The sequence below is a fragment of the Phlebotomus argentipes genome, unplaced genomic scaffold (genome assembly GCF_947086385.1).
Source record: "Phlebotomus argentipes unplaced genomic scaffold, Phlebotomus argentipes genome assembly contig_6, whole genome shotgun sequence".
NCBI lineage: Eukaryota > Metazoa > Arthropoda > Insecta > Diptera > Psychodidae > Phlebotomus > Phlebotomus argentipes.
Window position 1 is genome coordinate 5,347,741 of NW_026776145.1, and position 27,197 is coordinate 5,374,937.

The 27,197-nt window shown below is 42.1% G+C and overlaps 5 protein-coding genes and 1 long non-coding RNA gene across 6 annotated transcripts; all 6 read left to right on the plus strand.

The window, feature by feature from the left end:
- Window positions 1-305: 305 nt before the first annotated feature.
- On the plus strand, window positions 306-3,383 carry LOC132265741 (sodium/potassium/calcium exchanger 3-like). The gene is made up of 5 exons (XM_059766513.1): window positions 306-418; window positions 527-711; window positions 794-1,072; window positions 1,144-1,479; window positions 2,139-3,383. Exons 2-5 carry the CDS (start codon window positions 564-566, stop codon window positions 3,002-3,004), a joined length of 1,629 nt encoding a protein of 542 aa, XP_059622496.1. The 5' UTR covers window positions 306-418; window positions 527-563; the 3' UTR covers window positions 3,005-3,383.
- An 897-nt stretch (window positions 3,384-4,280) lies between these two features.
- On the plus strand, window positions 4,281-6,929 carry LOC132265703 (sodium/potassium/calcium exchanger 3-like). Its single transcript, XM_059766469.1, has 4 exons — window positions 4,281-4,462; window positions 4,654-4,887; window positions 5,156-5,698; window positions 6,017-6,929. The coding sequence occupies exons 1-4, from the start codon at window positions 4,378-4,380 to the stop codon at window positions 6,766-6,768; spliced, it is 1,614 nt and encodes a 537-aa protein (XP_059622452.1). The 5' UTR covers window positions 4,281-4,377; the 3' UTR covers window positions 6,769-6,929.
- A 1,831-nt stretch (window positions 6,930-8,760) lies between these two features.
- LOC132258201 (sodium/potassium/calcium exchanger 4-like) lies at window positions 8,761-11,996 on the plus strand. The gene is made up of 7 exons (XM_059755377.1): window positions 8,761-8,861; window positions 8,903-9,048; window positions 9,118-9,345; window positions 9,425-9,561; window positions 9,623-10,025; window positions 10,088-10,564; window positions 11,335-11,996. Exons 1-7 carry the CDS (start codon window positions 8,761-8,763, stop codon window positions 11,646-11,648), a joined length of 1,806 nt encoding a protein of 601 aa, XP_059611360.1. The 3' UTR covers window positions 11,649-11,996.
- A 680-nt stretch (window positions 11,997-12,676) lies between these two features.
- Window positions 12,677-15,035, plus strand: LOC132258202 (sodium/potassium/calcium exchanger 4-like). Its single transcript, XM_059755392.1, has 5 exons — window positions 12,677-12,761; window positions 13,150-13,460; window positions 13,532-13,934; window positions 13,998-14,636; window positions 14,713-15,035. Exons 1-5 carry the CDS (start codon window positions 12,677-12,679, stop codon window positions 15,033-15,035), a joined length of 1,761 nt encoding a protein of 586 aa, XP_059611375.1.
- A 1,745-nt stretch (window positions 15,036-16,780) lies between these two features.
- LOC132265281 (uncharacterized) lies at window positions 16,781-22,266 on the plus strand. The gene is made up of 3 exons (XR_009468563.1): window positions 16,781-17,411; window positions 20,417-20,784; window positions 22,238-22,266. It is a non-coding gene; the product is annotated as an uncharacterized LOC132265281 (long non-coding RNA).
- On the plus strand, window positions 20,616-26,219 carry LOC132258207 (calcitonin gene-related peptide type 1 receptor). Its single transcript, XM_059755408.1, has 10 exons — window positions 20,616-20,784; window positions 22,238-22,379; window positions 22,464-22,554; window positions 24,008-24,099; window positions 24,170-24,296; window positions 24,921-25,022; window positions 25,100-25,218; window positions 25,290-25,363; window positions 25,434-25,648; window positions 25,893-26,219. The coding sequence occupies exons 1-10, from the start codon at window positions 20,616-20,618 to the stop codon at window positions 26,049-26,051; spliced, it is 1,290 nt and encodes a 429-aa protein (XP_059611391.1). The 3' UTR covers window positions 26,052-26,219.
- Window positions 26,220-27,197: the final 978 nt, after the last annotated feature.

A 27,197-nucleotide genomic window follows, 5' to 3' on the forward strand; every position in this document is an offset into this window, starting at 1 on the left:
ACTTTATTGGACTGCCCGTGAACAAGGACTTTGAGATAGTGAATTGAGTCATTTGGTGCAGCTGAGACGAGACACATCAACATTATAGTTTAAATACTCCATTATCTATTGATATAGTGATTAGACTTCCCGTTCAAAGTGTGTACGAGTGCAAATAAGATAAGAGACACCTAAATTTTCGTGAATAAGAAAGACCAGAGGCATCTCCCTCATTTTCTCTCCACACACAATTGACACGCCAAACTGTGAGCAAGACCCGTGCAAGAGTGACCGCAGATTTACCCTAGACGGGCAATAAAAGTGTTCAAAGTGTCGCGCAAACGGTTTAGAGTTGTCCTTAAGATATACTCTAAGAAGGAGATGCTTTTATGACAATTAATCCAACAATAATAAGACTGTGAGCATCGTTCTTCACGAGGTAACTTGCCAAATAATTTGTCCAAATATTCCCTCAGACATTCTCCTCTTATCTATCATTTTTCCTATCTCTCTCTCTACCGCTTCTCATGTATTCACTCTACCCCAGACAATCCCGCCGCCAAAGAGTGAGAGGTTGACCAAGTATGAGGACAAGAATATCGAGGAGAATTCAGACGAGAGTGACCTTTCTCCTGAGAATTCTCATCTTTCTGGGCGTGACAGCATTTTATCTTGTGATCCCAAACACCGGCTCCGATGCAAATGGACAATCAAAGAGTTGCCTCGTATCTGGTGAGTTTATCTGCTTAGCATTCATGCGAGAAAGCCGGTGGGCGACAGTGCTGTGCGTGAAATGCTGACGCTCTATTCGCAGCTCACAGTGTGCCCAGTCGTCGGCTGATGAGCTTCATGGAAGACTTCCCTGAGGTCCGCTCAGTGCGATTGATGAGTCCTGATGCCAATGGGGTGGAAGAGGTGGAATTGAATTGCACGCCGGCCGCAATACTCGAATTCCCATCGGACGGCTTCACGCGGGAGCAACGCAAGAGCGGCTGGATCGCCATTCACGTTCTCCTCGTGTGCTACTTGTTCTGGCTCCTGGCCATTGTGTGCGACGAGTACTTCGTGCCGGCCATTGAGTCAATGTGCGACAGTGAGTGCGATTGCCATCGCCCAATTTCCGCCAACACGCAATTCATCCTTTGAACTCTCCCCTCGTCGCAGGTCTGAAAATGAAGAAGGACATCGCCGGCGCCACATTCATGGCGGCCGCCTGCTCCAGCTCCGAATTGTTCATCAATTGCGTCGGCACGTTCATCACAGAGGGCGATCTCGGGGTGGGCACCATTGTGGGCTCCGCCGTGTTCAACATCCTCGCCGTGCCCGCGTGCTGCGGCCTCATTGCCGGCCAGATTGTCTTCCTGGACTGGTGGCCAGTGAGCAGGGACTGCCTCATGTACGGATTCGCCGTTATCGCCCTCATCGCCACCCTCTACGATGGCAAAGTGATGTGGTACGAGGCGCTGTGTTTGGTCTCTGCGTACGTCATTTACATTGTTGGTGAGTTCTGTGTGTTCGTCCGAACAGCATGGTGGAATGGAGCAGAGCTGTGCTGATTAATTACTTCCCGAAGAGTGTAATTTTATAGGTAAATTATTCAATTTCGCCCGTTAAAATTGCTTACTTAATAGTTTCTGCTATCAAGAAACACGGGATCCCGCTTTTTTTTTGTTAAATAAGAGCTGAGATTTGAATAACCATTAATTTAATGACTCTGGAAGACGGTTTCTCAGTGGCGCAGATAGAAAGATAATTTCTCATTTTTATGTTAAAGTGTTGAAAGAAATTTTTATAGGCCCACTTTTAGGACAACTTCGGGAGATTTCTGCGAAATGACTTTTGCTAAATCATTCCTCTGCAGACAAAAACCGCGAAGAAAACGTTACGCCACTGATTTATCTTCGTAGAATTTAAATGCAAAACTGTCTCAGCAGGCTAGAAAAGCTAATTTTCTTCTGGATTCCAACCAGATTTCATTAAAAATTTAAATATAAATTGTTTCCTTCTGTAATTTCACATTATTGAAGTGAAATGTATAACAATGATTACACGTCTAAACCGCAGAAAATCAATTTATCAGCACTGTTCTCGCCACTCACCCTGTTCAATACATTCAATGTGCGAGCTCATGAGTGACATTTCATTTAACTTTGATACAGCAATTTGCTGCAATGATATGATTGCACGCAAGGCTCAAACCGTGGTGCATTCGTGCGGAGAGCAGTTCTCCTCGCCGCGGTGCTGCGACAAGGCGCCCAAGACCGTTGACGAGAGCAGCCCGCTGATGGAGGGTGTCCAGCGACTGCAGAATGGCCACATCAAAGACCACACCGAGCCTGCCATCAGCGTCAGCGTCGCAGAGACCAGCGCCACCAGTGAGCCTGACGAGTGCGTCGCCGGCGGGCCGTGGAACCGGAAGGGCGACGCCCTCTTCCCGTTCCTCTGCCGCTGGCCCATCGCCCTCGTGCTGTGGTTCACCATCCCGGACTGCAGACGCTTTCCCAGGCTGCGCTTCCTCACGTTCATCACGTGCGTGATGTGGATCGGCGCCACATCCTACGTAGTGGCCTTCCTCATTACCGCCATCGGCGACACGCTGGACGTGCCGGACTCCGTGATGGGCCTGACATTCCTGGCGGCGGGCACCAGTGTGCCCGAGGCTGTGTCCAGCGTGATAGTCGCCAACAAGGGACACGGCACGATGGGCATCAGCAACTCCATCGGCTCCAACACCTTCGACATCATGCTCTGCCTCGGCCTGCCCTGGCTCATCAAGTCCCTCGTCTTCCCCACCACTCCGGGCGACCACTGGGTGTCCCTCAAGTCCTCCGGCATGACCTACACGGCCAGCCTGCTCCTCTCCGCCCTGGTGGGCCTCTACATCTCGCTCCTGTTCAACCGCTTCAAGCTGGACTGGAAGGTCGGTGCCACGTGCACATTCTTCTACGTGCTCTTCCTCGTCGTCAGCAGCCTGATTGAGCTCAACTTCTTCTTTCCCGTCAACCTGCCCACATGTGATCACTGAAAAGTCCCCACGCACACTTTTCCCGGTGCTTCAAAGTATTCAATTTATGGCTTTCTCGTCTATCATTCCCTCTCCTCCAATATCTCCACTACTCTTTTATATTTAAGTGGCAATAAATCAGAGCAAGACTAACATGGCTGCTAAAGGGTCTCTTCTCCAACCTTCGTAACACACTTTTTCTCAACACTCACACTCAAATGGCAGCTCCAATTTTCATCCCGAAGCCACTCAAGCCCTAAGAACGCCATTGAGATTGCAACTGTTCTCTCGAGTGCCATTGCAGACCCCGTAATGTTTTCATGAAATTTATATATGTGCCATTCTATTATTGCATCTCGCGCGCTGTGTTAAAAATAAAGTTTGTTAAGTGTAAAAATCATTCATTTTTTATCAATTTTAGTGTGGAATTTGGGAAAAATTGATCGATTTTGCTTCTATCGTTTTTACTTCGGACATATCTGAAGAATTCCATAGAAAGTCTTTATTTGTCAGTGGATAAAACAAAGACACGTTTCCAAAAATGTAGTACAAATTCCTTTGAAACACTTTTTAACGACATAAGTTCTTGTTAAATGTGGTTATTTGAAAAAATTCTATACAAAATTCTTATATTTTTTGAAAACACAAATGCTGACGAAAGAAAGTCTTAAGAAAATCTATTGACTGTCCTACACAGAACGCAGAAAGTATATCAAAATCATAAATAAAATCACATTCCATTTATTTAATTATATTTCAAACCATACGTTCAAATTCAATTACATCCTTAAACAAAAATTTATCAATCCTTGGTCTGTGTGTAGACAGAATTGGACAATATGAAGGACATTTCTTCTGATTTGTCATACTAAGACGCATTTTCTCACATGTGGACCAGATAGAAGACTCTTCACGTTAACAAAGGCCTGATTTGAGTTGTTTGTTTACCGGAAACATCCAATAGCGGAAGCTTTTGGCGATATGATGATCTCCCAATAAAATTACAAATAGAACCATAAAACTCAGACATCAGCTCTTCTTATAAGTTTACAGACCCAAATAGATTAGCCGTCTAATCGCTACTTGACATTATGAGATCACTATTATATAGTGTTCTTGTGAATTTTAATTGCAAAATTCCTCCAAAGTCAGGCTTTCAATATTTCGTCGCAAAATGCAATGGCTAAATCGCGCCTTCCAGACGAACTTGGATGCACTTCAGAAGAAATTCCACCCATTGAGTGATAGTAGATAGGTAATAATACTCGATGCTATTGCTATCATGAGCACTTAGTCGCATTTCGTGCGCCTTGCGGGCAAGATCAATTAAAGTGGCGAGACTTTGCTATTTCTGTGTTAATTGGAGCTTTGGGAAATTATTCATAAGGCAAATTATGGGACTTAAAGTAATCTCCATTTATATCATCTCATCAATTATTGGGGTGTGTTTTGCCAATGCTGCCACCCAGAGAGCAACAGGTAGGTTTGTTTTTCCACCAAAGCCTTTAATTCTCAGGCACACAGAGCGCCAAAGTCTACGATGATGTATACTTTGCCCACCTTCTTGTCTTTTGGGTGTGTGTGACTGTGCAAATGGTGTCTCGAGTGGGTGCCATAAGGAAATTGAGAGAGGATTAAGTGTGATGATGTTTGACCCACATCGATTTCAGACACAACAATATCTCCGCGCCATGACGAAACAGTGCGCCAAAGTCACCCAATTCTCAGGTACTTCTACGAGCCGCATCTCACGCTACAGGAGCGCCTGGCTATCGAGCGGGAGACCTGGCATTGGCATCCGTGGAGGAGAATCGAGTGGCGCCAGGCGGAGAATGGCAGCCAAGAGGAGAAGAGCTGTGAATCCCCGTCGTCGATTGATGAGTTCCCCGAAGATATATTTACGCGTAAGTGCAGCAAATATTTAACCTCATGAGGAAAAGATTCGCACGTTGTTTCCATCATTGAGTAAATAATGACTATATTGCATGCTTAATTGTCCATTGTTGGCTGTTCAATCAGCCGCCGTAGTGCGCGATTGTCTCTATGGTCAGAACAATAGATAAGATAGCGCGAGGCGGTTTACCGAAGTTGCAACACCAGATTACCCTTGTCATTGACATTAAATCTGACCACATCAATTGACTATATCTCCCAATCTGACTTCCCGCGCAGAAAGCCAGAGACTGCAGGGCGGCATCTTGCTTCACTTCCTGGCCACCGTGTACTTCTTCACATTCCTGGCTGTTGTCGTGGATGACTTCTTCCTGCCGTCCGTCGAGTGCATCTGCGTGCAACTGAAGATATCCAAAGACGTCGCCGCCGCAACGTTCATGGCGACAGCGACGACGATGCCCGAGTTCTTCACCAACTGCCTGTCCACTTTCCTCACGGGCTCGGACATGGGCCTCGGCACGATCATCGGATCGCTGCTGTTCAACACTCTGGGCGTCGCAGCGCTCGCGGGCATCGCCACCACGAGGCCAGTGCAGCTGGACTGGTGGCCGCTCGTCAGAGACTGCTCCCTGTACGTGATTAACATAAGCCTGCTCACGGTCTTCGCGTGGGACGGCCGAATCTACTGGAGCGAATCGCTGATTCTCTTCATCTTGTACTTCCTCTACTTTGTCATCCTCTTCCAAGACAAACGAATATCCGAAGCCGTGAAATTTGTCTGTGAAGAGAAGCTGAATTGCTGCACCAACAGAGCTTCTCACGGTGAGTTCATTTGCCACATAGGCGTAGGAGAAGAACATACAATGTGACAGAATTTGAAAGAAAATTGATGTTCAGCACTTAAATTTCCCTAAAAACACTAAAGAAATGAATCACAGTGATAAGAATTTGATAAATAGTACAGCTTTTCGATTGTAATTTTCATTCATATTGCGCTTTGGCACGCTTTTATTGGCTTTTGTGATAATTTTATATCATAAAAATGACCAGAAACCGAAATTCTCCTACAATTTCCGACTACGTCCATAACAAAGGTCGGTTTAAAAGCTTATTCAATCTCATTCGCTTTTTCCGCACCAGATTTGGAGCAACCCAAACCATCGAACGACTGTAAGGGAAGAGAAACGGTCGACGATGATGGAGCAAAAAGCGATAAAATCCCAAATCTCTCCACCAAATCTCCCAAAGAGATACAAGAGTGCGGCTCGAGCTTGTGGACAATTCGTCGCGGAAGTGCTCTGCAGACCATCTGGTGGTTGTACACGTGGCCAATCCACCTCGTGCTGACATTCCTTGTGCCAAATCCCCGCACGAATCGCAAGCTCTATCCGCTCACATTTATCCTCTGCATCATCCTAATTGGAGGCAATTCGTACATGATCTACTTCATGATTTCCATCATCGGACACACGTTCAGCATCCCCGAATCTGTGATGGGACTCACATTTGTCGCCGCTGGCGGATGTTTGCCGGAGGCAATTTCCTGCATCATCACGATTCGCAGCGGAGAGGGTGGAATGGGGGTATCCAACGCCCTGGGCGCCAACTCTCTGGCCATCCTGCTGTCGCTGGGCCTGCCGTGGTTCATTCGCAATACAATTACGCGTCAGCACGACCAAGACGCGTACATCAACATCTACTCGTACGGAATCGAGGTGACAATCTTATCGCTCCTGCTCGCCGTTGGGGTGCTCTTTCTCGTTATCAGTCTCGGTCGCTATGAACTGAAGCGCTCAGTTGGCGCGATCTTGCTCACAATCTATCTCATCTTCCTCACATTGGCCATCCTCATCGAAATGGACGTATTCTTCCCGTCCGGCAACGTTTGCTGACGACCATTCATCGCCTCCCAATCTCCACGCAATGTGATAAGCACTCATCGTGTATGTAGTTTTGAATAAACGCACAACTGTGACACCCCAAATCAGTGCATTTCGTGGTAATTGAACTCCTTGCAGCCAGCGCCATATCTGATTACGAGTGATTGATACAAGCCCAGTGATACTCAACTTCTGAATGAGAAGCACGCGCCAAAGTGATTAGCAAGTGATTTGATATTGTTGACTAACGATTTATCTTATCAACACTCACATGTCAACATTATTTTCTTTCCTGCTTTTATTTATGCTCTCCACCACAACTTTTTACCAATCACACACTTGCAAATCCACCCTCTGGCTTTTTTTCTCATGGCAATTTCCGGACCATTTTATCCCTGCTTCCTATGGCGCTTTTTTGCTCACAACACCCCACAATGTTATCACTCGAGAGAGAGGCATTAGTATTGAATTTCCCCCCTTGTTCAATTAGAAAATAATCTGGGTGGTTTTGCACGTGATTTCCATTTAGCTGACTCACCAACACATTCTCCGGCTTTAGCCGTGAGAAGGTCACGTAAGAACAGTAGACAATGTCTTGACTTTTCATTAATCAAATCCGCTGCTACACCAAATGATAAATGCTTTCCCTCGCATTATATTGCGATACATTCACAGCCGCCTCAACTCTCAGCACTCAAACACTTTCGCGGGTGTGATTTTGGTGAATGAAAAAAAAAATGCATTACGAAATATTCAAGGGTGACTAACCCAAGTCAGAGAGATAGAAGAGAATTTCAGACAAAATATAATCGAAGAATTGCCCTATCTTTGACCCACTTCAACTAAGTATAAGAGGATAACCGAAAATACCTGAAAGATGAAGATAACGATGAGTTCTTTAACCCTCTTTGGGCTTTTATGCATGGAATAATGACAAGCAATGAATTTTGATAAGGAATGGATAAATAGTTCGAATTTTATTAGATAGAATATTTCTACTTTCAATTCTCTGCGCTCGATTACACAATAAATTGAGTGTATAAAAATGGAGTCCACAATAATTGTATTGATATTGTAAAAATCTCTTAGAATGACGTATGTTTGATGGCATTGCAATGATTGCAGTGATTGTAAGAGGAATCCACTTCAGTTAAGCTATAGAGACACTTAATATGAGATTCCTACAATCACTGCAGGCTTGTGATTGATGTTTTTCTTTAGCAGAACTTTGATTCCTTTTCCAAGGGTGACTCATAGACGAAGAAATGATATTTGCAGGAGGATTAATTGGGCTTAGAAAGACTCAAAATATAGTCCCTAATCAAAATAATACACGAGATACAGTGGTATTTCATATGATTTTCTGGCAGAAACCACTGCTTTCTGGTGTGACTAAACCCGTGAGAAAATGACTGTCTTGAGTGCGAAGAGGTACAATCATCCATCACCATTAGCATGGATTCCTGGACGCACAGCAAAGGTGTGACTCACAATCAACGTCACATAAATGTCTTTGAGGATTTGATCGACATCATTTAGTGGGCGCAAGAATTCCATCACTTTCATTATCATTTCACACGATATCCTTATCAAGCTTAAATACATGCTTGACTAACAACAGAGAAACATTCACACGTTTTAGCATCAATTCGCTGCCTCATCTGAGGGCAAACGACCATGGAAGAAGTTTGATTAATCGATTTCCAGCTTGACCAGAATTTTCCGCAATAAAAAGACACATCGCGACAAAACACGCCACGTGAATTTGTGATATTCTCTGTCTGTGTGTCGCCTCCCAAGATGGAAAATCCTCAAATGGTATTTTCTGATAACAGGCGTCCGCTCCTAATGCCCACATTTAATCCTTTTAATTCGCCAGATTTTGGAAGAAAGACTAAATCACTACCAAGCCCCGCCTTGTTTCCGAATTTTGATTTTATGATTTGAGACTTGGAATATAAAAGCGCGCGAAGGTGGAAAAGTTTAGTTGATGTGCGATCGCCGATGAAGAAAACAATCGAGTGCAAGTGCTGCCAGTTGTTGGTGTTCAATACCCCAGAATTGTGGAATCCTGCAAGCGCTAGAGATTCATCTCGTTGTGATCCGTGAGGATAACCTGTAAAGTTTGTTAATGCGGTGTTGGAAGATTCCTCAGAGAAGCTCAAAGGAATTCAATAACAAGATTCGGACTAGTTGTGATGGGTTTGGTGACACTGAAGAATGCCCTCTGTGCAGGGTTTGTGGTGTTCCTGATCAGCGGTTTGTCCTGCACCGAAGCCTTCCCGCACAAAGGTAGTTTGAGCGTCCTCAGAAAATCCTTGGGATGGTTGTCAGAAAGATAGTTTTGGTGTGTATTTTCAGAAATAGTGGAGCAGATTTCCCAGGCAAATGACATTTTGCCCTCTTTTCCCATTCTGAATGACATTCGTGAGATTTATCTCACACCCTTGGAGCGATTTCACCTCGTGGCGACGAAATTCAGCTGGTATCCGTGGTACAAAGAGGATGCAACATTTGCCACTGACGACATTCATCCAATTTGCGAAAATCGCTCATCCATCGACGATTTGCCCGATGATTTGTTTACTCGTGAGTTTCACATTGAAACGCATCCAATAATGTAATTCATAAAGGTAATTTTTTCCACTCCATTCTCATTAATGCACAGAGGAGCAGAGGCTTCAGGGAGCAATTATCCTTCACTTTCTCGGTGCCATATATTTCTTCACAATGCTGGGCATTGTGTGCAATAATTACTTCATCCCGGCGGTGGAGTGTATATGCGAAGACTTGAAAATATCACGGGTAATGCACTTAATAGTCATTCGACCACCGAGATTGAATTAACTCTTGTCGTTTCCTACAGGATGTGGCCGCTGCTACATTCATGGCAGTTTCCGGCACAATCCCTGAGCTCTTCACCAACCTCATCAGTACTTTCATCACTGATTCACCGATGGGTCTTGGCGCCATCATTGGCTCTCTGCTGTACAACACACTTGGAGTTGCCGCTGTTTGTGGTTTGGCGACAATTAGTCCAGTGCAAATCAATTGGTTTCCTCTCGGGCGCGACTGCTTCATCCTCTTTATCAATTCTGCCCTGCTCACGGGATTCATCTGGGACGGCGAAATCGCCTGGTATGAGGCAATGGTGATGGTCATTTGCTCCATTCTCTACTTCATCGTCCTCTTCCAAAATCCGCGCATTGAGCGTCTGATCAAGAGTGTCGTGGAAGACAGATGGAACTGCTTCACTGGTCCGCGATACAGTAAGTTCACCTGCAATCACAACTTATAAAGACAGCAACTACAATTCCCATCTTTTCAACAGATATGACAGAGCCTGAGCCCAAGAGAACTTCCGCTGCAGACACCCAACAGCGTCAACCTCCTCGTCCGAGCTCCAATTCCATCACTCCTTCTGTCATTTCGGTGAAGGAAAGAGCCGCCGACGAGGCAAATCCCAGACTATCAACGCCCAAAATCGAACCACCGAAGAAGAGCCCAAAATCTCTGTTCAAGATTCCGAATGACAAAATCATCATGCGCATCTGGTTCTTCTACTCCTGGCCCATCCAGTTCTTTCTGCGCTACACCGTGCCCAGTCCGAAGTACCATCGCCGCTGGTATCCTCTGACCTTCATTATGTGCATCGCCCTGATCGGCGGCATTGCATTCATGGTCTTCTGGATGATCGCGATCATCGGCTACACCTTCTACATCCCGGAATCAGTCATGGGCATGACTCTGCTCGCCTGGGGAAGTTGCATGCCAGAAGCTGTGGCGTGTGTCTTGGTTATTCGCAAAGGTGAGTCATCCTAAGCTTTGTTTACTACACTCGATTATCTGTGACTCAGATGGAGCTTTTGATAAGACATTGACTTGGAAAGTTCAAAGCCCTGTGAAGCTTTTATGGTATCAATATGACCTTTGAGATATTACACGTAGTCCTGAAATATTTGCAGGGAACAGCCTGCGTTTCTTGTCTCTTTTCTTGATATTTCTCCCATTTCCTTCAGTTCAGATTTAATTGATTTTGAAACACACATTTCAGCAGATTATTCTATTTTTTCTTTCTCTCTCTTTAAATTATCCAGAACGCCATTTTCATTTCCGGGTTGTAAGGTTTAGTTTCTCTCCTTCCTTAGTGATTGAAATGATCGGTACTGTGTTCTGATCTCAATATTTCAAATCTCTCTTCAAAATTACTCGGGGAATTTACACTTCCCATTTTGTGAGAGAATTATCCAATTTTTATCCTTTCTGAAAAATGTTAGTCTAACTTTGAACCTTTCATTCTACATTCTTTCCTTGTTTGCAGTACTTGAAAAATTCCCACGAAAGTTTATGCTTTTTTGAATCACTACATCGGGATTTTCCAACAGAAATTAATCGTCCCGTGGAATATTTAACAGCCATTCTTCAATTCTAACATTAAATCGACCAAGAAATTCCACTCTGAGTGATGGCAAGGGTGACAATTTTATGCTCGCTATTTCCGCGATTGTTAATGTTCTGAGAGTACCAGTAAATTTCCATTTTCCCACACGAGAGTAACATTTTATGTGTCTGTTTCAGGAATTGGCGGAATGGGTGTATCAAATGCACTTGGCTCAACCTCCCTGGCCATCCTCATCTCCCTCGGCTTCCCGTGGTTCGTGCGCACCCTCGTGGACGGCGAGCCTTTTAATGTGGTCTCCTATGGCGTGGAATTTACAACGATGACGATGCTCCTCGCCACCACACTCCTCTTCACTGTGCTGGCACTCTTCCGCTTCAAACTGAGGAAGACGTCGGGAATCATCCTCGTGGGAGTTTATGCCATCTTCGTCACTTTTGCCATCCTCAATGAAATTGACATCTTCTTCGCATCTGGCATCTATTGTGACTGATTTACGGGCGTGACTCAACGGAGATTCAATCGACAAGCGCACTAATCTAACGTTAATTCCTCCTGAGTTGTAGAAAATCACGGTAGTGACGAGAATTAGAGATAGGCGTAGATTCCATGAGGAATAATAAAGTAGAATTGGCAGCAAAAAATCTGTGATGCTATCGTGATTGCAAAGTGTGATGTAAAGAGAGTGATAAGGCAATGTGAGATATCTTAAGCATAGTATTTTTGCCTTATGCTGATTTCTCATCAGACAAGTCTATCACGCGCTATAATAATGAAAACAATTTTTTCCCAGCTACATATGTTATGTACATACCTCGATATAGAGCACATAAAGATGTTAAGACTTAAATCGAAAACCGTGATTTGAGTTATTTGTGATAAGGAACAATAGACCTCGTCAGACCATGTCTCTTGTTACTTTGTAGGTGTTCTTTAGGGAAGACTCGCATGCAGCGTCCATGCATGCTCTTCATGCAATATGTCCCATTATCAGCCTCAGACAACAAGCCTCATACTTGCGTTATCATCGAATTATTAAGTTCGCAAAGTCTTCGAGGATCTGCAGAGCTTCAGCGGTATTATTTCGTGTGAAACAGCGAGGAGATTTGAGAATGGAAACTATTATGGTTTCGTACATAATGAAGTCACACTATCAACTGAATATTTGTGCCAAAGTGTAAATCACTGACTGATAAGACACCTCTAAAATGTAATTCCATTTTTTGCTCCCACGATAACTGATTATGATAAATAAGAACTGGAAGTCCACCTCAAAATCCAATATCTGTCGAGGGAGTTAGAGAGCCAAAGTCAGTTCGAAGTGATTCCTCAAGCGAGACAGTTCAAGTGAAGGAAAAGTCTGCCGCGAATTACCCACAGTGAAGTTTTCCCAAGAAGATGTGAATAAATTAACAAATAGCAATCGATTAAGCGAGAGAGAGCAATAATTTGTGATAAGTACTTGCCAAAGATACTCCATTAAAGCCGAGACGCCCGAGAGGAGCAAAAGAGGACTTGAAAATGAGTAAAATACTGATATTCTCCTGTCTCAGCATTATTCTTCTGGGCTTCCTGCTATGTGTCAATGGATATATAGTGCACACAGGTGAGGAAATAATCAATTATAGAGGTGTTTTTCAGCAAAAAAAACCCCATTCCACGTCTCCCACTTTAATACAATGACGTCGGTAATTACGATTCGTCTGCAACGGATAATAATTCGCTCACTGGCTAAATTGAGAATGGATTAAAATACGCGTTGATAAAGCGCCTGGCGATATGGATTTAATTAAAGTTCACTTGCGGAGCAAGTCAAAGTAAAAAAAAACCAAAAAATTCCGATTATTACAAGATTGGACTTGTCGATTTCTTCCCTGATTGTTTTTCCAGGGCGCCTTATCAATAAAAATGTGACGATATTATTGCGTCTTATTGTGTTTGCCACCCAGGAAGTCCTTTCGGCCATAAAAGTAATAAATCTTTTTATATCACAGAATTGGAGTCGAGTATTGGTGAGATGCCAATACAAGATGCTCCGCACGCAGTTCATTTGAACAAGACAAAACGACAATATTGGTTTCCATTCAATGCGCCCTTGGAGGATGCGGAAGATGACTGTCCCGACACGGGATCATCAATTGACGATTTTCCCGATGACCTCTTCACGCAGGACCAGCGAAGACAGGGCGCCATTATTCTGCACATCTTTTGCGCCATTTACTTCTTCACCATCACCGCGATGGTGATCAATGGATATTATATTCCATGCATCGAGTGTATTTGCGAGGATTTGAAGATATCACCGGTACTACTAAGCTGCAGATTACATTACTCCTGATCGAAGTACAATGCTTTTATCTCTTGTGACCTTTGTAGGACGTCGCGGCTGCGACTTTTATGGCCACTGCCACGGCCATGCCCGAGTTCTTCACCAACACCATCTCCATCTTCATCGCGGATTCCGATATGGGCATCGGCACGGTCATTGGGTCAATGATGTTCAACATTCTGGGCGTGAGTGCCATCGTGTGCCTGGCGGCGCGACAAACATACCAAATCGAGTGGTTCCCAGTGACCAGAGACTCACTCCTGTACCTGATTCACGCCGCCTTCCTCACGGCCTTCGCCTGGGACAACAAGGTCATGTGGTGGGGCACAATAATAATGCTCATCCTGGTCGTCAATTACTACACTCTGATGGTGTTCAATCGCATAATCCAGGCAAAAATCGTGTACCTCGTAGAGAACAAGTGTGTCTGCTGTCGCATTAAGAAATACGGTGAGATAATGAGCCAACCTTGCCCATGATTTATCAGTCCAATAACCAGCCTTGCACTTTCAGAGTTTGGAGACTCCAATTCCACCACGGAGATTGACGATAAACCGCGCAAATCCGAGAAAGTGGTGCACATTTCCACGATATCCCCAACTGTTATTGAGACTCCTGACCCACCAAAGCCCTCTTCCGTCGAACCGCCAACTGCGCCCCACACTCCGGTGCCAACGAGACCCTCCACCACATCGAATCCCAACCCAAATCCCCGCACATCCATCCTGTCCATCATCCGGCGCAGCTCCGTGTCGCCGTCCGAGGACTCGCAGATCAATGATGAATTTCCACCACCTCAGCTGGATCCCAGGCGACCGTCGCTCATGCTTAAGCCGCCAATTACGAAGCCCTTCGTGCTGTGGAACATGCCGAAATCGTCGGTGGGACGGCGCATCTGGTGGCTCTACACCTGGCCCATTAGGTTCGTCCTCACCTTCACCGTGCCGTCGCCCAAGCGGATGCGCCGCCTCTACCCGCTCACGTTCATCATGTGCATCATCTGGATCGGCATCAACTCCTACATGATCTTTTGGATGCTCACCGTCATCGGCTACACCTTCTACATCCCCGAGTCCGTCATGGGCATGACTTTCCTCTCCTTCGGCGGGTGCACACCCGAAGCCATCACGGGATTCATTCTCACGCGCAAAGGTAAGGGCCCTTTAATCTCCTCCACCCCCACGATTTCTAATCAGTCTCTCTCTCTCGCCTTCGACTGTTGCCACAGAGATGGGCGGAATGTCGATTGCCAATGCCATCGGATCGAGTTCAGTGGCCATGCTGTTATCACTGGGCTTGCCTTGGTTCATCCGCACAATGGTGGACGGCGCGGGATACACCGATGCACACATTCAGCTCAAATCTAGCGGAATCCAATATATAATTGCCTCAATGCTCGCCGTCATCACCATTTTCTACATTATAATTTCTCTCTCCAAGTACAAGATAAGAAGATGGCTCGGCGTGCCGCTATTTTTCAGCTACGCCATCTTCATCACTCTGGCCATTCTCGTGGAAATGGACGTCTTTATTGGCGGCATTCAGTGCTAAACACTTATCACGGCAATCCCCAATGTTCACCCAAGTTTACTTCTATATCATGCTACCCATTCATTCACTATAAAAGACAACGAAAAGTGAAGGAAAATTATATGTTTAATACTCATACATTTTCGCAACAAATAGTTATTACTTAACATACGATATTAGCCAGGATAAGACAAAGGAAAATAAAGAGGTTATACTAAGTGGAGTGTGTGTAAGAATCCCATGTGGCAAAACCGAGTCAGAAGGACGCTATTTCAGGTCTATTCTTGACTGTTCAGTAGCTGAAACTTGTGCTGATTGGGATGATTTGTTTGCTATTTTGTGCTCCCTCGCGCAACTTCCCATAATCCAAGTCATAACCATTGAAATTACGAGAATTACAACGTCACTGATGAATACAAATTGGGGAACTATGGAGACCTTTTAGAGGATGGTCATCATATTGACACATGGTAAGATATTCAACTCCTTGTTCATCGCATCACAATCGTAGAGAGTCATTATGATATCAAATTGCCAGAGGCTTCAGTGGTCCCTTTGTACTAATTCCTATGGCATGATTGGCCCTCTCAGGTGAAACACACCTTATTGTTTCAATTATTTGACAACACTGGCCGTCCAGAAATAAATACACAAAAGCGGAGATGAAATGGGTGTGACGACGGAGAGAGCGAGCAAATTTCGTGCCACTTCCCTACAAACCCTCCTCACCCACTTCAAACACTGCCGAGCATAAAATTATTAAAAAGGATTAAAGAGATGCAAAATCTACCTGTCTCCCGAATTTTGGGTCCCACGAAAATTATATGCATATGAAATGGAGGCGCCGGGTTAATTTGCAAAATACATTACGAGCCTTCGCGCTGAACCTTTTCGGTGTGTTCAGAGAATCAACAAGTGTTTGAAATCCACTCTCTCTCGCTCTCCTGGTCCTCCACTTCCAGTATGAACTTGAACTGAGTGCTGGTTGAGGTGAAAGTGCCAGAGGCAAGAAGTTCTTTGAGGATGAATTTTAAATCCACAGCAGAACGATAAGCGCATCAGAAAGCTCTCTCTCTCTCTCTCCGGCTCTTCGTTCTGCGCACTTCAATGGCATGGGTTTGAAAAAGTGCGGCTGTGATAAAATTCGATCAACTCCACAAGTTATACAGCATCAGAGTCAGGAGAGGGAAAGCAGTGAGAGGACTCTCAGCATTGCTCCATTGAACATCTCTCCCACATGCTCCATCGACTTGGTAGTGCGATACTCACCGAAAATCAAAGTTTCTGCCGCTTTTGCCGCACAGCAACACAATTGAGAGTCAGTCTTCAATTGGCACGCGACGGGATAAGAACGTGGCGAATTTCTCTTTGTAACTTTCACGCCTCGCGCTGTGACCCTGAAAGAGGCAAAGGAATACACACGCATTATTTATTGAAGAAGCATCGGAAGATTTTATATTTCTCCGTCTCTCCCCAGGATTTTATTATATTGTTTATTTTTCCCAAGTTCTGCCTCATCACTCTCACCCGTCGAGGTAGGGAAAAAATTGATTCTCTCATGTGATTTTTTCCCGTGATTCCACAACGGCAAACTTTTTAATATTTCATCTTCACGCTCTTTTTGATATAAACAGGAAGTTTCGCCACAGCGAGTGAGAGCCAAAAGACATTCTGTGGATATTTTATCACTCTGGCAATCAACTGAATCGCCCAATGTGCGAACAATCAGTGAGATGAATTAATTCGCAGTGTGCTGATCTGAAGACACTGGAGGAATTATGTGCAGACAAACACATATTTCATAAAAATATTTGTGCGCTCGGCTATAATGAGAAATCTCACAATTGGCGCCGATGCCATAAATTGCAGTGCCACACAAGTGAGATTCACTAATTCAATTGATTCTCCCTCTGATCATGTAATTTTCCCTGCAAAGTGACACTAATGGCACTTTACTACCACATTGTGTCGTAATTAACGTGAATATCCTCCATGGAATAGTCAAAACATTAAAATTTTTATCGCTCCCACACACTAATTGTGCCGACAGAGCGAAATCTTGAAAGAAAATTGTGCTTATATCGATTTAACGAACGTTTCCTTCAATTATTTCCCAGCCATAAGTGTTTGTTCCTAATTGGATGATTATAAGGTGAATCATAATCGTTCTGGAAATTGTGTAAAAAAAAATTAATTGACTTTCATCAGTGGAAGGATAAAGTTTCCTCGTGTTGTAAAAAAATAAATGGACTCGCAGTGAACTTTCCACGCTGAGCAATTTTCTCGTCTGTTTCACCGATAATTTTTATGCGTAATTGCTGGAAAGAGGCTGAATTTTTTCTCCTGGCGGCCACCAAAGAATCTCCATTCTTTCATCTTACCGACTAAAGAATACAGGTCAGTGCAGAAAATCGTTGCCCTAAAGTGTTGTTCTTTATTGGTTTGGCACTGGAAAAGGCTTAGAGGTTGCTTTTGGGGCAAATATTCTCACGCAAATTTATAGCGATATTATGTAAATTTAGAACATTGAATATCCCATTTAAATTTACAATATTTACAGTTGAAAATTTCAAAGAGCGACGACATAAATTTCAATATGCAGAGCATAAGATTGTTTCTGGGTGAAAAAGAAGTTCAACACTTGGCATTTATTTCCCTGACTCACCCTTTCGCTCCACGTCAGCTTTTATTGCCACTTTAATATTCATTTATTGGATTAAAACATTATATTTTCAGTGATGTCTCGAACCCACACACGGTGCCAGACAGAGTCGGGAGAGGTGTAAAGAATAACAGAAGGAGGAGGAGGGTGTTTTTCAGAAAGAAAATACACTGCGGAGAGTGAAATTACTTCATGAAATACAGCAATAAAATAAAATACGAGTGCCTCGCATAAGTGTTAAATTAAGCACACACTGAGGGACCAAAATGATGGTTTAGTTGGTTATTTCTTCAAGCCATACCTAAACTACAGGTCTTATTGCTCGTTTGGCAGTGCAAACATATAAATATTTGGATTGAAAAAAGGAGAGAAGATTACTAATATGAGGGAGTTCAATATTGGAGTATATATACCTTTCGCCTCCCCTCGTCGCGTCTTATCATGCACCACACATAACATAGCAGTTCGCTTTCAATATTTTCTAAATATAATGAAATAAGAGAAGAGAAAAATATAATGTGGAGGGCAATGTGTTGCAAACTCTTCCATCTGGTATTCCATTTATGAGAACTTCACTCAATTTGTCTGACTCGGTGTTTTCCACCCCGTGAACTTCTTTCTCACTTTTGACCTTCATCCAGCAGTCGGACAAGTCATCACTTCACACCGTCAATAACACTTTTGCCACCTCAAAACTTCACAGAAGTTCGCACTGAACCGCACAAGGACTCAATGAGTTTCGTCTCATGTTTCCTTCTTGAGTATGCAAAGTGAGATTTCCAATTACATTTGTGTGAAAAGTGCAATTTAGATTTTGAAATATTTCCATTTCAGAACATTATTAGTTATTTAGAGGGATGTAGAGTATATTAAAGACAAATCTGGAGGTCGAAAGAAATTGCGTTATAATTTTGTTTTCCAATATAACACCACGTTAACGGAATGTTAATTTACTGTCTCTCTAAATAACATAAATATCTAGACACGTTGTGGCAAAACTTCCCTCTTTTCCCCTATAAATTCACAAACTCCTGAGCTTGCTCAGCATTTTTTCATTTTCTCCTGCAAGAGCGTGTTTCCCTGTTTCTGCCATATTTATGACGGTGAAAGAGGGCAAAAATACATCAAATAATTTGACAGAATAAATTGCATATGAGCAAATTTGGCGAAAAATGGTCTTTAAACGGTGTGCGCGATGGAAAAAGAGATAAGAAGAGCACACAAAATTCAGTGAAGAAAATTCTTAACATCATTTATTTTAATAATAATAAGACAATATTTACCTTTTGGAATGAAGAAGTAAATATTTTCCTTCTGTGCAAATTCTGATGAGGTGCGCCTTCAATGCCCTGAAATCTCGAGACAAAATGCTCATTATTTTTACGATCCTCGCCTTCTCACTTTTCCTCCGGGGCGATTCCATTTGCTCTTTTCGTCAAGCTTCCTTTCTTCACACTGTTTGGTATTTTTAGTGATTCGAATAGGATGTTCATTTCCCGACGTGCAGAAAAAAGAAACTCAACTGCGGCGCAATGAAAAGCGTTGCTAGAGAGAGAGAGAGAGTTTTGTGAATATTTGAGAAATTGAGGCAATTGTGGGGTCAGAATCACAAATCACACTTCCTCAGTCACTCTTTCTTTCTTATTGTTTCAATTTAAGCCACATGATAATCAACATCCGCCCTCGGAATAAATTGTAAGCGCGTGAATTTGTCGCCTTCAAATTCACTCTTCATCATTCCCAATAAGTTGTACGAGAAATGTGCTTCTCGCTCGCATTGTCTGATAATTTGGCTCGATGTTTGAGCAGCATCTCATGGAGAAAATCAAGTGCAGTCTCTTGTGTTACAATTGGGATCGTGTTTGCCTATGGGAGTCATCGTATTGACAGTGCTATTGTGATGGTTTTTGGGCAGAATACGAGAGCTCTCATTGGCCTGGGATTGTGCGGTGATTGAAATGGGAATATTTTGATCATTCGAGAAAAATATCAAATTATTTGCTTCAAATGTGAGTGTAATTTGTGGAAAATCTCAACTGATATTTGATCATTCATCTAAGAACTTTCTCATCACGTCACTAATAGGCTGCTATTAGAGCGATTAATTGCGCATTTTCGTGTCAATGCCTGTTTTCACCGCATTTACCTTACAAGAGCTTCACATTTTTGAGCATCTCCCCCTCCCCCAGACCACGCATCTAATACGCTTCTCAGCCAGCACAGAAGACATACAAGTATATAGAAACTTAATGGTTTCTATTTCCAATTGCTTGTTTTCTCTTAAAGTTCCTCTGGAGGGTGGCTTGCTAAATGTGAGTTTATCCAGAGATTGTTTTCTTGAGCACTTCAATTTACCAGTATTTGCTTAAAGGGCAAAAAACAACAAGTAGATATTTGCTTTCACCCACACTCTCATTGCGGAAACCATTGGAATAATGGAAATTTATACACCTGCATTTTGCTTATTTTCAATATTTGAGGGATTTTACAGGCCTTCTCGCGTATTACCAGCGAAATCCTATAAATTATTTTCAATGGTACTTCGGTTGCTGAATAAAATGTTGCATTTTATTGTTAAAAATGAAATTTTGCGACTGTTGACAAATATGAAAGTTGTAATTTATGCATTTTGCTGTGAAAATTAATTTTGCACTCAAATGATAAATAGTCACATTGTGACTCTACAGAACTTTTGACCGAGCTTTTCACTCAGTTTTCACCCTGGCATTTTCATTCACAGTGACACAAGATGAAGCAGAAGGTGGCAATCGAAGGACGGAAGAAATTCTCGACGGTCCAGATGGAATAATTTATAAAGCGTCAAATCAAATTACCGACTCCACAAGAGTCACCACAAATAGATGAGATTTTGATCAGCAGAATCATCATTAGAATTACAAAATTGGAAAGAGAGAAGGTGAGAAGATTATTCCAATAAAATGGGCACGGCGACACAAATTGATGAGAAGGAACTTCTCGAATCGATTGATGAGGAACTGAGTGAAATTCCAAACTCACGCACAGATGAAGTGAGAGCTCTGCTTACACGTCTCTATTATGAATGCATGAAAACCGACAAGAATACATCGGAATATAAAAATAAAGCAGGTGAGTTGAAGTCCATGTGCAAGTCTTTCATCTCCACCGAGGAAGAAATCTCTGCGGGGGTGAAAAAAGAACATCTCTCGGAATATTTTCAACATAGCCACAAAGTAAATCTGCTCAAAGACACAATGATTAAATTCAGCACAGAGAGAGAAGACAAGTGCTCAGGGATAAAAGTTTTAATGTTGTTGAGAAAAGGCACGAATATCTCTAGTTTAGCCAATTTTTATAAACTTCCCTTGTAAAAGAACAGAAGATCAAACTAAAGTCAACTTAAGATGAGTAGGAGGAAACTCGGCAAACAAATGCACATACATAATATTGAGTGAAACTTGAGCTTTTATAAATTGTTTCGTGGAAAAAAGACTTCTATCTAACTGTTGTTTATGCAATTATTTATTGATATTTCTGAATGCATTTATTGTAGACAATTCTCCATCTTTTCTCTTACTCTTCTTCGCCCACGCGAAATAGGAGATGAGAAATATTTTCAAACAAATCCCATTCATTGTGATATTCTGAATATAAAAAACATTTTAATCTCAATCAAAAATAATTCGAGCGAAGCATAAGTAAATATTTTAATGAATTTTCACCATCAAATAAACAAACTTCCACGAAAATGGTTCTAGATTAATGTCATGTTATTGATTGCATTTGCTCGCTTTCCAGCATTAATTGACTTAAGTTGCAAGTTGAATAAACCATATTGCGATAATAAATCGTCGGTTCCACACTAAAGTTTTGCCATTGCACGTCAAGTCTTATTGCACGTTCCTCTTCATCTTCATCAGAAGACTCAATTGCACATGATTTCTACTTTTATCCTCCGAATCACGTCTAAAAACCGCCACATTTATAACAAAGATATTTATATTCTCAAGATAATGATTCTCCGTGAAACATCTGCATTTTGTTTCTTCTTCACAAGATGTTTCCATGTGTCCACAAATATCTTAATATCAATTTCAAATATCTTCTGAGAATGAAGCTTTTCAGTCTTACAGTAAGAAAAATATCCTTTTTCGAATCATAAATTTAAGGTGTGTTATAATATTTCTTGCTTTAAATTGTCCTTTTTGCTGTAACATTGACATCACATTCCAAATGCTTTACTGTGGACCCGTCGAAATGTGTTGAAAATTGGGTGAAACTCTGTGATCAAGTATTGTATAGAATAACTTATGGAAAGTGACACAACTTGACGACGCAACAATTAATTGCATTAAATAATTTTATCAAGTGCGAAGAAAGTTACTGGCAATTCACAACTTTCATCCCCCTTCCCCATTTTCCTTATAATAAATGTGATAAGAATCTCTCTTCTAACTCAATTGTCATCAAAGAAAGCTCAATTCAATTACCGTCAATTAGCGAGATGCTTTTTTCATCCCATCAACTTCCATCATCGACACTTTGAAGTGAGGGGACGAAAAGTCACTGTAAATTTCTCCAGGAAATCCATCGCATGGTCTTCAGTGTCCCAGAACCTTCGACGGCTACTTGTGCTGGCCTCCGACGGCAGCTGACTCCATAGTCTCGCAGCACTGCCCGGATTTCGTCACCGGCTTCGATAGTTCACGCTTAGCCTACAAGACGTAAGTGAAGTGAATGGAGAATTCAGTGGAGCGGGAAATTGTTCATCTTCTGCGTGACTCTCCAATGATCTTGTGTACTTTCAGGTGCTTGCCAAATGGCACTTGGTACTCGCATCCTGAGACCGGGAATGTATGGTCCAATTACACCACTTGCGTGGACATTGAGGATTTCGAGGTAAAATTCCACCGTCCCCCGAATGTGGTTTGATTCTAACCATACGAGGAGGACCTCATGTTTATCCCTGCTTTGATATTTCGCCCTCTGGCTGTGCGCCCCTCCGCTCACCCACTTCCCATACACCCTCCGGCTATTAGCACAACATAAAATTTTATAATAAAATGGATAAAAGGTGCAGATACGGAGCAACATGTGCCGAACCTAATGTTAAAGTAGATTTTACGATGGTGTGTGCATGTGAGAATTTTTCCATCCCTCTTCACACACATATCATACCTCTTTTTATAAATAAATACAGGGGAATTTCATAGACAGAATTCAATGTTTACCACACACTTTTTTGCCAGCCCACGGGTGAAAGGAGCGCTTTTCAGGTGCTTAGACGGAGAGCAACAACTCTTGGCAACCCACCCAAAAAATTGGGACAGGGAACTTTGAGGGTGGTTTGTGATTATGTTCAATACTTTTTCCCATACGAAATCCCTCACATGTGCCCCATGAAAATTATTAATATGACAAGAAGGGGGGGAAAGAAGCTCTCTCAGAACCAATAAAATTGTTTATGGACCTTGGAAATCAGGAAGAAGGATATTCAATTTCCTTCCACGGGCAATCCATTGGGCATCCTAAAAGACATGGAGAGTATGTAATCGCAAGGGAAGTTTTCCCCCTTTGCCATGGTGAAATGAGTCCCTCATCTATTCAATAATCGATTTCAATTTCCATTGAGAATTCCTTTCTCTCTCCTCCATTTTTTGCATACATTTCATACATATCTGTCTCGATTTATTTCAGCATCAAGTGAAATGGGTCTATTTTTAAAACATTGCCAGTGTCTCTCCTCCACCCACTCTCAAATCAATAGGATAACAGAGAAATACTATAGAATTTGCGGTGTTTCTAGGAACTATTTTTGCATATTTTATGTATTGAAAAGCTTTTGCATGTTTAAAAGGGCCAATTTGTGTTCTCTTGTCGCACAAGAACGTGTATCAATTATGTTGAGATAATTAAATACAAACAATGAGCGTTTAATTATTTTTAAGAGAATTTCTGTATTAACTAAAAATCAGCTTGATTGAACAAAACAAGCTAATAAACACTGAGAAAATTTTAGTTGCGGTTAACAAATATAAACTGTAATCATTTCAATCATGATTTTAATGATTGTGCAAAGTGTGTTTAGTACAATCACATTTCAATAATTGCGCTCTACAAACACTTTGCAATCGATGCAGTGAAAGTCATACAGAAACTTATTTTGTTTATGTTTTTCTCAGTGTACATTTGCACATAATAAATATTTTATATTCAATCTATGTGAAATTAAATTTAAAATTGAAAACAATTAAGTATCTCCCGTCACCCCATTTTTGGCATTCATCAGTTGCACTCGTCAATTGACTCATTAATTTCCATGCAAATATTTTCTCTCGTTTTGTATTTGCAGTTCAGACAAATAGTCAACGATTTGTACACTAGAGGTTATATAATTTCACTAGTCACTTTAATAATCTCTCTTGTCATCTTTCTCAGCTTTAGGTAAACTGGAAATTTTCAATTTCACCCCTCCTTCGCGGGAAAGACTAATGGGATGTTATTGTTTTTCCAGATCACTGCGCTGCACGAGGATAAAAATCCACGTACACTTGTTTATTTCGCTGGCCTTCACGTGCACCGCTTGGATTCTCTGGTATAAATTAGTCGTGGAGAAACCGGACACGATACGAGACAATACGGTAACTAACTTCTTCTCTGCAGGATGTCAATTAACATTTAAGTCCATGCCTAATCGTAAACAAACGCAGCTTGAATGCGAGCAAGAAGAGGAGTGCTCTGTATATAATAAATTCATACAATTTTCCTCCTTAATACTCACGTAGACAATCTTATCTCACTTTGTGCAATCACACCAGCGTCTCTCACTAGGATTGCACTCGAGCACTCCGACAAGAGGCAAGAGAGCATCAACCTTAGAGAGGAAATTGACTCGCTTGAGTGCAACTTCCGATAATATATATACTTTGAGGGTGAAATCTGTTTTTCACTTGTGCATATCAGTCGATGACAAAATTATATTATGCAGTATATTTTTCGAAACAAAATTGCACAAACTAATTTAAAATTCATCCAAGCTCAGCAATTGTTCGCAGAAGTTCGCATTCACTGAATTCCCACGCTTCGCTGCAATTTGCCTCATTCTCCCGAGGGTTGTTCGTGCAATATTGCGCGCCACACATACTAAATGAAGTCATTAAGTAATTTTTACGCGCTTCGAGAGATATTGCCCCAGGCGAGACTGTCAATGTAGACCTGGCAAATCAATTTGTACTCATACAGATCAATAAAATGTTCCATTGCAGACTGGATGTGTTGCTCTCCACATAGTCCTTCACTATCTCATGCTGGTGAATTATTTTTGGATGTTCTGCGAAGGACTCCACCTACATCTCGTGCTGGTTGTGGTCAGTATTGCGGAAATATGCTCGGTAATGTACACAAATTAACTTCTCTGTTAATTTTTTGCCCTCCCTATTCGTAGGTATTTGTAAAGGATGCTGTTGCCATGAGGTGGTTTACGATAATTGGCTGGATTCTCCCAATTATTCTCGTGTCAGTTTACGCTGTAATCCGTGGACAGAACGCCACAGCTGCCAAACAGTGTGTACATAGTCAATCCAGTTTTGAGAAGAAGTGTCTCACGAGAAATCTACTTCTTTCTCCCCATACAGATGCTGGATGGAAGATTCCGAGCTCATGTGGATACTCACAATTCCCGTTTGCATTTCATTAATTGCTTCCATGGGTTGAAAAAGCAGCTTATGTGCTATTTCGGCGTCTCACACTAATTTCACTCCTCTCTTCTTTGAATATAGTTTTCCTGATTAATGTCGTCCGTGTTCTACTCACAAAATTACACCCCTGCTCGGCCCAGCCAGCTCCGCTGGGACTTCGGAAGGCAGTGCGAGCCACCCTCATTCTGGTGCCACTCTTTGGCCTCCAGCACATCCTGCTCCCCTTCCGGCCGGACGCAGGCTCTCCCCTGGAGCAGTACTACCAAATCGCCTCGGCCATTCTCGTGAGCCTTCAGGTATAGTGGCCAAAGAGACACAAAGACCCTCAAGAGAATCCCATTAAATCCCAATCAATGTCTCAAGTGATGCTTTTAAGAACACTCTCTATACTCATTTCTTTGGAGCGAAGAAAAGTTGAAAACTTGAAGAGCAAGTCTAAAAAATTCTTAAGCTCCTCTGAATTGCGTTCCCCACCTTCGCTATCACATCTCCAATTTCCCTCCACACATTCTCTCTCTTTTTTTTTATTTTACTTTCCAGGGATTTTGTGTTTCGTGTTTGTTTTGCTTCATGAATCACGATGTCATATTTGCACTGTGGAACCTTCTGAGTCGTCTATTTCCGAGCATAACACCCAACATGAGATGGGAAAGTGTCAATGGACCACCAGCAACCCAAAGTCGTGATATTGTTGTGTAAAAACACTGTTTTGCCAGCGGAAAGAAAGGATGATGAGCGGTTAGCCAGCATTTACGTAGTAGTAAAGAAAACAAAGAAATATTTCTGTATTTTATGGCCAAAAATTAAATTATCACTTCTCAATGTTATAAGCAAGAAAATATGTAATGAGACTGTGTGCAAAATATATTGTACTGAATGGTAAGCTTTTTTCTCGCCTTTTCCTATTCCCATCCCAATTAATTATCGTACACGGCTGTTCGGCAGATGAGAAGCACTTTACACGGCTACAAATTGTTTACAACTTCCACATTCTGCATGGCATTTTAAAGTCGAAGTCTATTGTTGAGGGGATATATTTAGAAAACTCCCTAGCAACGCTCACTTTCAACAGTGTACATTATTATGTCAATCAGCGAAGCATTTTACTGTCGAGCTGATGATGGTGAAGATGGAAAAAGTAGCTTAATTTCATTAATAAGAGTGAAAAACAGTGATCATTTAGAATCGATTATATGGCTCAGAGTATCTCATATATAAATGAGATGGGCTTACGAATTTTATTATCATTGTTAAATTTACTGAAACGATTGAAGTATCTCGAAAATGTTGGCCTTCGTAGGACTCATCTGTTGTGCTCTGTTTGCAAATTTGGTAAGCATTACTCGATTTGGACAATACTGAGGAAAATGATAAAGGTTTTATTGAAAATTCACACCAATACAGAACGCAACACCAGTTGATCCTAACCTGATGCAGCCTAGAGTTGCTCAAATCGACCTTCCAGAGGGAGCTATGTATTCAGATATGTCAGACGCGAAACTTTTCCCTGCTCTTGAAAATGGCACATTTGGTAAGATAGTGTTTTAACAAATCCTTCTTTCATTCACATATTATACAAATTCATTTATTTCACGCAGAGATGTTTCTTCCTGGATCAATTCCTCCAACGCTAGGAGGTATGGAAAGTACGCGTATGCAAGTGTCACCGCCATTCAGTGTTTAAGGAAAAACAGCAAAGATCTTGCATAAAGACTTGTAGTACTGACACTGTTTGAAATAAAGCTGTTTAGTCTATCCATTATGTCTCATTCAGAACACTCTTCGGGGCGGATTAGTGAATAATTCAATAGACTTATTGATATTTACCTTAATCACTCAAAGTTT